The 14,873-nt window shown below is 35.1% G+C and overlaps 1 protein-coding gene across 1 annotated transcript; it reads right to left on the bottom strand.

Annotated features, from left to right (window-relative positions):
* Nucleotides 1-5,301: 5,301 nt before the first annotated feature.
* On the bottom strand, nucleotides 5,302-14,608 carry LOC107873523 (phragmoplastin interacting protein 1). Its single transcript, XM_016720391.2, has 4 exons — nucleotides 13,961-14,608; nucleotides 13,206-13,377; nucleotides 6,185-6,231; nucleotides 5,302-6,102 (listed from the first exon to the last, which is right to left on the bottom strand). The coding sequence occupies exons 1-4, from the start codon at nucleotides 14,596-14,598 to the stop codon at nucleotides 5,577-5,579; spliced, it is 1,383 nt and encodes a 460-aa protein (XP_016575877.2). The 5' UTR covers nucleotides 14,599-14,608; the 3' UTR covers nucleotides 5,302-5,576.
* Nucleotides 14,609-14,873: the final 265 nt, after the last annotated feature.

Raw genomic sequence — 14,873 nt, 5'->3', positions numbered from 1 at the left:
ATACTAAGCTCAAGGTAATAGTTTTTCTTAAATTTACTCAGTTCCATGCTCAGATTACCTTTACAAACTTGGTATCAATTTCAGTTGCATAGCATTCTCATATTATGTGTACCTTCATGAAACAGCTCAGCAATATGCCATGTCTTCAGAACTCAGTCATGCTTCAGTTATGCATGTTCATTATGAAAACTCAATATATGTAGTTTCAATCATGTAATCACGCTTCAGTTGTGAATGTTCAGTATGTAAATTCAGTCTATCAGTATTTTGAGCTTAATTAGTCTCATTCAAGGATGAATGTTTCCCAAGAGGGAGATATTGTAAGACCCTGCAAAATCCTAGCTTAACTTAGTCCTTTAGAGCATGAAAAGAGGTCCTAGACTTAGAAAATTTCAGCGAAGTAATGATACTTAGTCTCATTATAGGACCTCGATATTTTTATGATTTTATTTACGACCCTTATGACCTTAAAATATCGATTTTTAAGTTGATTCATGATCAGGGATGTCAATAGGTGTTCTCAGGTGAGTTTTGAATTTTTCAGACCTCGTTAGAAGCTTGTTTGGATGTCGAAAATAGTTAGTCAACACGATCTCAATGTGTCGTGTCGATGGATATTTTCCCTAGCATTCAGTGAAAATTCCACTGAGCTGACGTGATATCGACTTGTTACATCGGCCATCGCGTCGACCATTGACACGATGCATCAATCTGTGTGTCGCTGGTCGCATTTTTCAGTAAATAAAAATCTGCGACCAGAGGGGTATTTGGGTTATTTTCCCCACCCTTATTCAGCCTCAAAATATGAGATTAAACTACTCTAAAGGCAAAATCGTTCTTTCTCTCTTAAATTTTCTCAATAACAAACCCTAGGGCATTCAATTTCAAGTTCAAGCTTCAAGAACACACTATCAATCTTCACGAATTTGATTACCAAGGTATGTTAGGTGTTCATCCAAGGGTTTCCTTCCACTCTTGGAGTTCATGAACCTCTTTTAAACTACAAGTTGAATGATTTCAAGAATTCCATGTTTGAATTAGATTGTATTCATGACTATGATATTAGTTGGGTTTCTAATCCATGATTAATTATAAGTTTTATGTGAAATAAATAGCGTGTGTATGTGTTATATGGTTTCATGTTAAAAAACCCTTGAATTTTTGAGTTGGGACTGTGGTCATGATGCTTGCATGTTGTTTATTATGATGTGCATAAATTATGCTCCCCAAGTGTTTGATATAATATTCATGTGAGTTGAATGGTGAAATCATGACATAATAGTATGTGCACAAGTTTATGTCTCTCAAGTGTTTGGCAAAATGTCTAAATGAAAGCATTGTTAACACGATACAATTGTTATGCTATTATGATCATGCCATGTTTTACTTTTATTACTATCGAGTCATGGGGGTATTCAATACTAAAAAATCTAGCTGTTTACCTAGAATTTTAGTGGCTACAGAATAGTTTCAGGAATATCACGAACAGTACTACTCAGTCAGTTACAGAACTCAGTGAACTTAATCTAGTTCAGTTAGACAAAACGATTAGTAACAGTTCAGTCAAGCCTAGTACAATCTAGTGATGAGTTCAGTGTCTATTCAGTTGAGAGTAGGAATCAGCACCGAGCGAACCCAGGGATGGGGCATTCCTGCCAGTAGAGAATTTGTCCCTTAGTAGCAATCCCTACATTACAAAACTACGTAGACAGCATAGGTTGAAATATCTTCCTTCCAGATAAGGGTTGATATATCTCGTACGAGTTTTCTTGCTAGTGAGGGTTGACGAAATGTCTTCCTGCCAAATAGGGTTAACTCATAGCCATTGTTAGTATCCCTAGGCAAGGTGCTAACACCCTTTCGAATGGAGTCACAGGTTGGGCCCCAACTCAGGTCATAATTGGGGTATATCGGTTAGATGAACACTCCTACAGTTTCAGTTTCAGCTTCAGACTCAATATAGAACTCAGTTCAATCTACAGAATCAGGACTGTCAGACACAGTTACCCAGCTTAGTGTAGAACTCAGTTCAATTCTACAAGATTAGGACTGTTAGAAATAGTCATTCAATTATCAGTAATATAGTTATCAGTAAACTTAGATATCAGTCACTCAGTTATCCGAACTCAATATCCAGTATTATTATGATCTCAGTTACAGTATATAGTTATGTGAAAAGTATTGCATAATCAGTATCTCAGTAGTTTCAGTCATACATGTACTCTCATTCAGTTATATTCATATTCTTCAGCCAGTTATTATTCATGCATATGAACCCTTGCATATCAGCCTACCTCATTTAGCATACCAGTACATTCAAAGTATTGACGCATACTCTTTCTTTTGCGTATGATGTCTCATATCATAGGTTCAGAGGCACGGACTCCTGACCATACTTAGCAGCTCGGACTATCAGCAGCAGAATATAGTGGTGAGTCCTCATAGTTTGAGGATAGAGTTATCATTTTAATATTTCATTAGCTCAGTATGTTCAATAGTCGAAGTTAGTTGAGGACTTGTTCCATCAACTCCATATTCAGACAGTTAGAGGCTTTCGAACTAGACAATTTCTGACAAATGTTTAGTTTCAGTATTCATTTATCAGTATTTGATTTCAGTTATGAACCTTATGGAAAATTCAGCCTAATTTCCACATTATTTCAGTATTATTATGCAGTGCTCACATCAGGTACCAGTCATGGGTTAGTTTGTGGTCCTTCGGAGTTGTAAGCACCGTGTAACACCCAGGGTATAGACTCGGGGCATTATAGTAATGGTATTTGAGATCAGTGGAGATGATACTTTACGGTACCAAGGGAGGTTATGTATTCCTCACGTCAATGGTTTGCAAGAAAGAATATTGGTTGAGGCGCATGAATCACGCTACGTTGTTCATCCTGGTTCAACAAAAATGTATCATGATCTTAAGGAGACGTATTGGTGGAATGGTATGAAGAAGGTGTGGTTGATTTTGTGTCAAATGTTTGGTGTGTCAACAAGTGAAAGTTTAGGACATGAGCCCTGGAGACTTGTATCAAGAAATTGAATTTCCTGAATGAAAATGGAAAGTTATCAACATGGTTTTCGTTACCGGTCTCCCTCGGTCTCGGAACTCCTTTGATTTGGTTTAGGCTTGAAGAAGATTGTTGAAGGAAAATGGGCAACCCCTTCAGGTATTTGTATAGAGGTGAATAGAATCAAGATATGATTGTCCAAAGAGGAACACAAAGTTAATCATGTTATGGAGGGGAATAAGGTGGCAGATTTTCTAACTAACTTCGTCTTAAATTTTGCAAGTGCACAGAAAACACATCATAATTTTCAAGAACTTCCAATTGGAGCAAGAGGATTGATAAATGCAAAGAAAACTCAACTTCCTAATATAAAGATCAATACAATAAGAGCAATTGAACCTGATTGAGTAGCAAACAACAATAAGTATTATCATGAGAACTTGCAAAGACCTCACCCAACAACTAAAAATATCAACAATGATTTAAGTTAGCATCCGAAACAACATCTATGATAGTAGGATCTCGATCAAAGCATAGTAATTAGCTGTTATTGAAAATATTTCAAAGTGTGGTATTAATTTATACAAAAATCCATTTACTGGGGGGAGAGTTAATAGAATTTTAATTAACATACGACATGAATCGAGCTACATATCTCGGGATCAAAAGAAATAGTCTTACTTAGGCGACAAATGTTTGGAATAAAAGAAGTTAGAAGAATATTTTTCTGGCTTTCGAATCCATAGCGTTTGGTAAGAGCATTGAGGCTCACTCCCTAAGTGGACATGACCAAACCTTCCAAACCAAACATTTCTTCTCAACTCAAGAGGGTTGTATAGATTTCAAGATTAGACATCTTTTATGTTACCTTGCCGATCTGAACCAACTGAAATATCTGAACTCATCATTACGATCATCTTGGTTTGGGAAGATGAAGAGTTCCAGGTTTTTTGCGTTTAAATGTCTGGACTTTCCTCTTTCTAGATTCTTCTTTCCTTTCTGATTTTTGTTGATTTTGTTTATGAAATTTTAATTTTTTTTTTTTGGACATGATCTTTGTGCTTCTTCTACAAAATTGTGTCTAATAAAAGGCCTGATATGCCACCTTTAATTTTAAAAAAAAAAAAAAGAATTTGATTCTTAAAGTTCAAACCTTTTTGTACTCTACAAATACACCTGCTATCTAGAGAGAACTATGAACTGTCATGAAAGCTAGAGTTTATTGATCTACCTTTTATTATCCATGCTATATTCATTTTTATTTTCTTTCCCTTTGAATGATATGTTTTGTCTTCCTTATGGAGCGACACTTCTCATTCTAAAATTATGAACACTATCAACAAATCTTACTTGGTTAAATTCCAAAACCTATTAATTCGTTCAGGTTAAGGTTCACAGTCATGGACATTTAGGTGGATAAGCAACTCAAACGGACGAAAGACTCTGGAAGATTTTTATTTATAATAAATCAATTGACCATACTAATTAGTAAATTAAATAAATTCAAATACAAATACACCTGCTATGAGAGAACTATGAACTGTCATGAAAGCTAGAGTTTATTGATCTACCTTTATTCTCCATGCTATATTCATTTTTATTTTCTCTCCCTTTGAATGATATGTTTTGTCTTCCTTATGGAGTGAAACTTCTCATTCTAAATTATGATTATTGTTAGTTAAATATTTATTATAACTAATTTAATCTTGAGCTTAATTCTTTGATTGTTTGGCCAGAACACTATCAACAAATCTTAACTAAAGTTGAAAGTGAAATTTACGATTGTAATATGATTAAATAGATTAAGTTCTCAAACTCGCACTTAGAATAGACATGCCTCAAGTTATCTTGCTTGGTTAAATTCCAAAACCTATTAATTCATTCAGGTTATGATTCACGGTCATGGGCATTTAGGCGTACAAGCAACTCAAATAGATGATGAAACTCTGGATGATTTTTATTTATAATAAAATAATTAACCATATTAACTAGTAAATTAAATAAATTCAAAAATTGAACCAATTAATTAGATAACCCCATATAACTGACACATTCAAAAATTGAATCAATAAATTAGATAGCCCCCACATAACCGATACATCGTGCAGCTCTCATCACAATACCAAAATGCCCCCATATAACCGACACATTGTGCAGCTCTCATCACAATACCAAAATCCGAAGGTTAACTGTAACCTTTCAATGAAAAAACGAATTATGGGAAAGTGCTCCTTGTACGGCCAACCACCACTAGTTTCCAGAAACATGTCAGAAGAGCGAGTTAAAATGACCAGGGGCACAGTATAATAATTGGTATTCTCACGAATCTCGTAGAAGTCTATCTATCACATGTTTGATATTTTTTGCTTTTCGGCAGAGACAATTGAAACATTGGAAGTACTTGTGAAGCTCACTACACATCAACTGAAGTCTTACTAGAAAACACTCGGGCACTAGGGAAAAAGCAAATAATGAACTTAAAAATGTCGTCCAAGGAAATAAGAAATCACCACCAAAATTTCTCTGAGCGGAAATAAAAATTTGAGCACATGCAGTCTCCAACTAAAAATCAACTAAAACTTGTTCTGCTCGATCAGTTTTTTGTTTCTTCGGACAAGACGACGAAAGGTGTCCACGCTCTCCACATTCATAACAGGTTCGCCTCCTAATCTTTGAACTAACAGTGCTTGTTGCAACACTGTCCGCATTTTGATCTTGCAGCGCAGGTCTCGAATTGGTTGCCCCTCCTTTTGTTACAGCTCCTTCCTTTGCAATAGCACAGCTTATTCTAACAGGTCTACCACATACAATCTTTTGATCCAACTTTAATGCCATGTTTACAGAGAGACTATCAGCAAAATCTACATGTGCATAACCCCGGAATTCTCCTGTTTCTTTATCTTCACCGAATCGAATAGAACTTATGCTACAATCTGAAAAAAGTTTCTTCAAGTCATCCTCTGCTACATTCCATGATAAGTTACCCACATATACCCTATTATACCCCTTCACCATGTTTGGTGAGAAGTTGGAAACTTTGATAGCTCTAGCTGACTTATATGACTGGATTTTCAGGAATAGTCCACCCCTGGAAGCAAACATGTGTGAATGAGAAGCGAGACACGGAAGATTAACTACTTTCTCAACGATGAATACATGATTACACTTACATATCAGAACCATCCAGTGCCATGGCTCTCTTAGTGGCTGCTTCAGTCTGGAAAATAAATTTAGAGAAACCCAATCAACTAGCAATTATTGTAAGAACCCAACACGAAGAAAGGGAAAAACAACCAAGGGTCCGAAGGGCAAACTATATGAGGTGGCTTAGGTCATAGAAACATGTATCAGATGCAAGGCTAGGGTTGTTCAGATTAGCACGGTACTTTGTAACTATGTGAAAGTGGGTAACTTTGAACTCTTGCCATTTCTCTTAAATAATAAATAACAAAATGATAAACAAACAAAGGTGTGGTAGCCTCAATGCAAAAAGGAACAACCAATTTATGAGCTTGACATTTCAAGGACATAACTTGGCAGAAAGCTACGTGAAAGTAGGATTGGGCATATTTTGCTTCAAACCGGAAAAACCGAAATATAATTTTGATTTTGATTTTTTGGACGCTTTCGATTTCAAATTTTAGAAATTCAATTAAACGGTTCGATTTTCAATTTTTTCAAAAAAAAAATTCGATTAAATCAAAAAATCAAAATTATATAAATAATATTATTATTAATTAATTATATATATGTATATATATATATACAACAACAACATACCCAGTGTATTCCCACCTAGTGGGGTCTGGGGAGGGTAGTGTGTACGCAGACCATATCACTACCTCAGGTGAAGTAGAGAGGCTGTTTCCGATAGACCTCCGACTTAGGACCAATAACAGTATAATAGACACGAAAGATAAGTGCATATAAACTAGTATGGTGCGCAAAATAAACTAACAATATAGCAAACACAAAAGATGAGTGCATATAAACTAGTACGGTATGCATAATAAACTAACACTATGGTAAATAAAATCGAAGTATAAATTTTATTATTATTAAATCTTTTCTTTTTTAGTTACGGAAGAAATTCTAATATTTTACACTTCTAAATCACTTAAAATATTACCTTATAGAAATTACGCTCTATTTAAGTAATGTTGGTGGAAAAGATATTCTTATAACTACTTTTTCCATAAGCTTTGAAGGAGGCGTATGATAATCACAAAAGGTTAGATTTAATCGTTTTAATATCTTAATTATCATACTATTTTGTTATAGTTTCTATTCTATTCAAGTATATATTATAGATGGATTTTCGATCGGACTTTAAAAAAATTTTGTATTAAGGTTTAGCTTTAATGGTATTGTTCTACACGGCGCCATCTATCATTAACTTTTTTTTTTTTTCTGAAACATCAGCTTCTATAACATCTTTAGTCAAAAAATCTTCTATATCATCTTCAGTCCATAATTCTGGAAAAGTCGATTGTGAGACATCTTCTATAACCTTAGGATGTCTAAACCAGTCTAGAAGATCCACACCCAGGTACTTAGAAACTTCTTTGATTAGAATATTCAAGTAATTTGTATCACCACTCTTGATAAAGTATAGTACAAAAGGAAGAGTAAAACTGACTATAAATAATTTGATAAGCATATTTTTGATGAATGTTAAGGAGATAGCTCGACAAAAATTCAATACCTCAATTATTGTAGTTTCTGTAATGTTGTTATTATCTGTTGTTTTTGCTGCTTAACATAGGTGGTAGATGAACGTTTGATCGGATTTTGAGGAATAATTTGGTAAAGGTTAGGGTTTAATCATATCTTGTAGTTTACAAGCGGTAGATGAATGCTCGGTCAAACTTTAATGAATTTTTGTATAAAGATTAATTTAAATCATATTGTTTTATTGTAGTTTCTGATCCATTATTATATTATTATTTTTTTATCATCCATTGTGTGATAGTTCACGTTGTAGGAGATGATTAAGATACCAATTCACATTGTAGGAGATAATTAAGATACCAATACTTCACAGACGCCTGCATGCATAAAGCAGTCTATCTTCGATTTTTAAAGTCAATTGTTATTTTTAATAAATATTTTCCTTTATATATTTATATTGATTGATGGCTTAACATGAAATACACGTGCAACGCACGTACACTTGACTAGTTAGATATAATAAAGTAATCACCAGAAAGTTGCACGGTGTTGCATAAATTAGATATGAGAAGTCATCAGAAAGAAGCACGATGACCGAACTTGTGCTAACATAATCATCGGCCAGATGGGCTGCTATATAAGTTATAACCGTCAGCCGGCTGTAGAAGCTTTTTTTTAATTCTCTATGGAGATTGTAGAGGCTCTGATACCATGTGAGAGATATAAGAGAAGAACATTATTGAATTGTGTAACTACATTATTACGATGAGACTCTATTTGTAGACATTACGTTTCAAACCTTTCCCCAGTAGGACATTACAATCTTTTTCCAAAGAGGTATTTATATACTATTCCTATTCTTACTATATTCTAACATCATTGTTCCCATGCCAAGCTCAATCCTAAAGCATATTGATAGTCTAACAAGAAGATCCCGTTGGGAGGCAATAGTCTTACCTACAAATTTTCCCTGGCAAAATGGCTAACTGTAAATCAATCCGAGGCCCTTGGAAGTTTGGGAATCAAAAACCTAAGCTACATAACAAAGTATGTTCCAGAAGTGGTTCTGAAGGTATTTGTAAAATGAAGCAGGATACTTGACGAACATTATTAAAGCTAAATATGGCATTCAAGAACACTAGAGCCCAAAGAGAGCAGTGACCCATATGGTGTTGGGGTCTGGAAACACATAAGTAGTCTTCAAGAAGCTTTCTTTCAAAATGTCTCTTGCAAGGTGGATGGGCTCAAGATTAGATTTTGGCTATACAGATGGTTTGCAGTCACTTTATTGAAAGACTCTTTTCCCGCATTGTTTCAGATAGTCTCAAACCAAGAAGTAGCAGAGACAATAACCGTTGGTGTCCAACTTCTAGAAGAAACTTGCAAGATTGGGAAATTAATGACTTCCTCAACCTACTAGAAACACCGGGAGAAAGCTCTATGATTGTTGAAGTTCCAGCAGAATTCTTAGGGGGCAAAACAAAGGAGTGGATTACACAGATAAGGAGAGTTACAACTACTGGAGCTCTCCAAATGGCATCCTTGAGGATTGGCTTTGGAAACATGTTTGGAGAACTAGGCAGCCTCTCAAAGTCTTGCTTCACTTGGACTGCCCTTAGAGAGGCTTGCTTAACACGAGACAATCTCAGGAGGAAAGGAATAATTCTCATCAACAGACGTTTAATGTGTAAGCAGCAACTGACCTATGGAATTTGTTCTACTCTTTATCTACGCTCCAATAGGTAATGCCCTTCTACATGAAAGATGCCTAAGCAAGTTTTCACTGGGAGAGTAGACAACCCTCACAAGAATCTAGAGAATGATCCCAGCAGTTATTTTTTGGTGTTTCTGAAAGGAGAGAAATAGCAAGTGCTTTGATGGATCTCAACTCCTACTAGCACCAAGGCTAGATGTTTAGAATGTTTATTCAGCTGGCACTTTCCTTCCCTTGTAAAGAGTGTGGATAACTTTTTGGTTTTTGTTAGCTCCCTGTATTTAGCTTAGTAGAACATTCAGGGAATTCTTTTGGTTGTTCTACAGGTTTAAGCTTAATTCGCTTCGTGTTTTGTTTGAAGCAGTTTCTTTTGCTCTGTTGTAACCTTGCATCTTCTTGATGCTTGATTATATATTACTTCACCCAAGAAAAAAATATGAGTATTAAAAAGATTAAATTTGCAAGATAATTGGTGAGTTAACACTGCAAAGGCAGGGGAGATTTCATGAGGACAAAAGTCAAAGGTCTTGTGGATTCATCGTGAAAATAAAAACACGAGTTTCTTGAATAAGAAAGTGAATTCCAAACAAAGGTACAACTACATTGATAAAATGGATATTGAAGGAGAATTGGCTGATGACCAGCCCAGGAACAGAGAACATATAATGGACTATTACCGTAACTTATTTAAGGAGGAACTGTAGAGACCTAATTGATGTGATAGAAATCTTTTTAAACTGACCGATAATGAAAAAGATTGGCTCTAGCGGCCATTTACTGAGAAGGAGGCGCTTACAGTCATAATAGACAGTGCTGGAAACAAAGCATCCAGGTCGAGGTGTATTTACCATGGCATTTTTCCAAAAATGCTGGTGTATCTGGAAATATGGTATAATGAGTAGATTCAAGTATCTTCTCTCAAGAGGATGCATGAAGAAAAGCTTTAACGCAACTTTTATTGCACTCAGATCTAAGAAGCTGGATGCAAAGAATGTTAAGAGATTTCAGACCCATTAGTTTAGTGAGTAATGTATTTAAAATTCTTTCAAAATGCTTACAGAGAGACTCAAAGGGGTGATGAACAGTTTGATGTAGGAAAATAAAAATGCTTACATCGGAGGTCGGCAGATTGTAGATGCAGCAGTGTTAGCAAAGCATTACAAGCTAAAAAGACAAAAGGGGGTTTCATGCAAGCCTGATTTTGAGAAAGCTTGCAACCATGTAATTGGCCTTCTATTTTCTATATTTTTGGAAAATGGGTTTTGCCGACAGGTGAATTGATCGGATGAAGTTATGTGTCACCACATCTATTAATGGCTCTCCAATAGGTTATCTGCCCAAGGGGGGTTGAGAGAAGGCAATTCTCTGTCGCCTTATCATGGAGACATTGAGTAGGATGATTTCGAAAGCGGTGGAATTTAAATGGTTTCAGGATTGCTAACAGTGTGGAAGGTATATAGAAATTTCCAGTATTTTATATGCTGGTGCAGATAAGAAACAAATCTTATGGCTAGAGGGGTGCTGATTGCACTTAAGGCTGTCTCTGCTTCATAGAAATCTGAAAAAGAGCAGCATGTTTTTTATTAATGGGGAAGAGTCTGCTGATGATTTAGCTGATGTTCTGAGTTGTCAAGTCGAAATTTCCCGCATCTTGGATTAGCTTTTGAAGAAAAGCACAAGGAAAATAGAATTTGGAAGAGGGTAACTGAAAGATGCGAAAAGAAATTAAGTACGTGGAAGAAACAGTACCTTTCATTAGGTTGACCTTGGCAAACTAAATGGCATTTCAACTTATTTGATGTCGTTGAATCTCATTCCAACTAAGGTCGAAGGCGTCCTAAATGACATTTCCACTTATTTGATCTCATTTGACTCTCATTCTAGCTAAGGTGAAAGCACAACTAGACAGAATAACGGGCAAGTTTTTGTGGAAAAGATATCAGGACATTAAAAAGATGCATTCGGATAGGTGTGAAAAGGTGAAGTTGAGCAAGGAGGATGGTGGACTGGGAGTGTGAAATCAGTATTCTATATAATTTAGAGCAAAATAATTTACGTTAAATATGAAATAGCAAAGCTCTATACACATTTTAAGAAATTACAATATAAATTCATTAAATGATAAATTATATTTAGAGAAACTTATAAATATACCATTTCTTATCATGCATTTTTAAGAAAAGAAAAGATAAAAGAGAAAAAAATAAATAATTTCATTAACTTTCCTATATTCTTTTTGTATTATTTGAAGGGACGTCTACAAGAGTACTTTGTTGAATGAAAACTTTCTATATTTAATTTTAAATGTTATTTTTATTTATAAGCTAACTTCATTGAGGGCATCATACAACAATTTGCAGCATAAAATATTATTTTATTTCTTTTTTTTTTTCAAACAAGTTTTTAAAAGTATTGTTTGGTTATATATTAGACCGATATTTTGATTAGTTTTTGAAGATGAGTTTTCAAGTTTGAAAGCCTGACGAAAACAAGTTTTTTAGTAGTAAATATTTATCACTCATAAAATTTTTAAAAAATCAAAAAAAATTACTACTACACATGGGATCTAAACTTTTATAGTCCTCACATGAAATTTTTTGACCATTTTACTCTTAATTGAAGATTTAATAACTTTTCAAGAACTTAATAAGTTTATCGTTAAGCCAAGCTACCAATTATCGGTAAGAAGGATGGCTCAAATTTGTGGAAGTGCTGCAGAATGGCCATGGAAAATGCTTTGGAAGACGACGGCTCCAGTTAAAGTTGTTTGTTTTGGCTGGGTGGCAGCGCATGAGGCCTGCTTGACGCAGGATAAGCTGCGGACAAGAGGAATTAATTTATGTTTCTGGTTCTATTAGTAGAAAGAAGAAGGGGAATCTCCGAACCATTTATCGCTACATTGCATGTATGTGTGGCAGATTTGTTACATGTTTATTAACTTATGCAGAGTTTGTTGGGCTATGCAAGCAAACATCTGACAAGTTCAAGTTCTCTGTAGCTGGATAAAGCAAAGAAAGAGGAAGCAGCAAAAAGAAGATATGGATGGCCATTCCATTATGCATAATATGGAGCATTTGGCTTGAAAGGAACCAAAGATGCTTTGATGGAAGGAGGAAAAATATTATTTAGTTAAGAACAGATGTGAGGGGAGCCTTGGAATAACTGATAAAGTCGTTGTCATGTGACCAGGAGGTCACGGGTTCAAGCCTTGGAAACAACATCTGGCAGAAATGCAAGGTAAGGTGCATACAATGCACCCTTGTGGTGGGGCCCTTCCCCGAACCCTGCACATAGCGGGAGCTTTAGTGCACCGGGCTGCCATTTTTTTAAGAAGGGATGTATTCAATATCTGAAAAGTTGGTGCATGGTGCACCACTGTTTTTCAAAATGATTTGGATAAACTTTTTAGATAACTTGTAGAATTAAAAGGATTCCCTGCTTCGTACTGGCTGTACCCATTCAATACTAGTTTGGTATTGTACGTTATTAATACAATTTCCAGTTACTTATCAAAAGTAAAGTTCTGTATGCCTTCAAGCAACAGATAAGAACTCACTGAATGTCATATTGCTAAGAGATGAATTTTCCCATGGTATACTCTCTATCTCAATATTTATCAAGTGGACTGTCCAGCATATAAGAATTCTTAAGCCTGAAAAGTCCGTAGATAATCACATACTTCAAAACTTTGTCACAGAACTACACGTAACAAATATATCCAAGACATTTAAGCAACAGTCTGTGAAAATAGTGGAAAGGACACCAACAAACACAATTAGCAAACACAGTTCACCTGAAGAATCTACCTTAAAAGTGATAATGGCAATTCCTCTGAACTTTCTGCTGTCAGGGAAACTCATACAATCAACCTCTGTAATGGTGCCACAACCATCAAAGTAACTCCTAATATCATCCTCAGTAGAATAATAAGGAATTCCTCCGACATAAACTTTCTTAGAAATATCACTGCTTTCTTCCCTGGAACAAATAGGCAGATTCCCACAGAAAAATAGGTGTCAGAAATGAATAAGCAAATGATCGAACAGATCCGAAATCATGCAACAGATAAGAGTTGGACAAGAGTCTTATGAAACATAGATCATAGATCAAATAATGAGTCATGAAAGAAATCCATCCCTACAGCCCAAACAATACGAGTTTGATGCAATGTCAGAGTAATCATCTATATCATATAACCAACAATTTCAGACTCATTCATTTTACTTTTTTTTTTTTTGGGTTGTGTTGTGCGCGTCATTCTGCACAATCTGCAACAGTTTCAAACATTCAATAGTGCTTAAATTAAAACCCAGCTATGCCCTTGAGTTGGCCAGCAAACCCAAAGTTGGACGTGATAACAAATAATTGTAAAGTATGCAGTATTCAGCAACATAACAAAAGAAAATCATTTTTTTTTTATCATACAAATATTTATTTTGATTCTCATGTAAAATCTAAGTACCAATATAGCAAGTAACAATTAGGTATATCATAAAATTATCAACAATTTAAAAAGAAAGAAAATAAATATTGCTCATGAAACCATTTTAATATTTCATACCTGTCCTCTGTTTTACTAGTCTCCGCTGCTGCTGCTTCTCCATTTCCGACATTCATAAACTCTGTAACTTCCCCATCTTCTACCCTCTGCCTCCCTTTGTTCTTCTTTTTATTATTTTTCTTCTTCTTCTTCTTCATAGGCTTTTTCTCTTGCTTTAGCTCCCCATTATCCTTCTCTAACCCTTCACTTTCATCTCTCTGTCTCTTCTTTTGTGTTCCTTTCATCTGGTCACTCATAGTCCTAACCTCTTCTTTCTCTTTCTGCCAATTTTGCAAAGTCAGCGCCTTTTCTCTACGTTTATCCCTCTTAGATAATCTGGGTTTATGGGTCGCTGAATTAAGAAGAAATTTGAGGGATTTTGAATTTGGGTCCTCTACGTTAATGGGATTGATCATTTTAACTTCAGAAGCAGCTAACATTTCAGCTTTAGCTGCTCTTAGTTTTTGTTTCAACTTCTTGTTTGATTGAACCATGGCAACGCTGCGCAAGGCAATTTTAGTTGAAGATGGCGGAACAAAAACCCTGCAAAAACCGACTGCATTTTTTCGTCTTTGGGGAACTCTATTTTTTCCATGTGTAAAAAAAAAAAAAAAAATTACACAAATACATTCTGATAATAGAAAAAATCTTCTAAACATATTATAAAAATCTCAACATATACATACAATGCTATCTGTATATATTAGAAAAAAAAGGGGGCTTTTACCATGGATACCCTCAGGCCACGATTATTTAGGTAGAAATAATGCTCAAAACTTTTAGCACGTGTTTGACCATCAAATTTTTTCACAAAAATTATATCAAAGTGAAAAAGATGAAAATTAAGGGTGTGTTTGGTATGATGGAAAATGTTTTCCTAGAAAATATTTTCATGAAAAATAAGTTGATTTTATACTTATTTTCTCATGTTTGG

This window comes from Capsicum annuum, chromosome 6 (assembly GCF_002878395.1).
Source record: "Capsicum annuum cultivar UCD-10X-F1 chromosome 6, UCD10Xv1.1, whole genome shotgun sequence".
NCBI lineage: Eukaryota > Viridiplantae > Streptophyta > Magnoliopsida > Solanales > Solanaceae > Capsicum > Capsicum annuum.
This window is presented reverse-complemented; position numbering and strand designations above follow the sequence as displayed.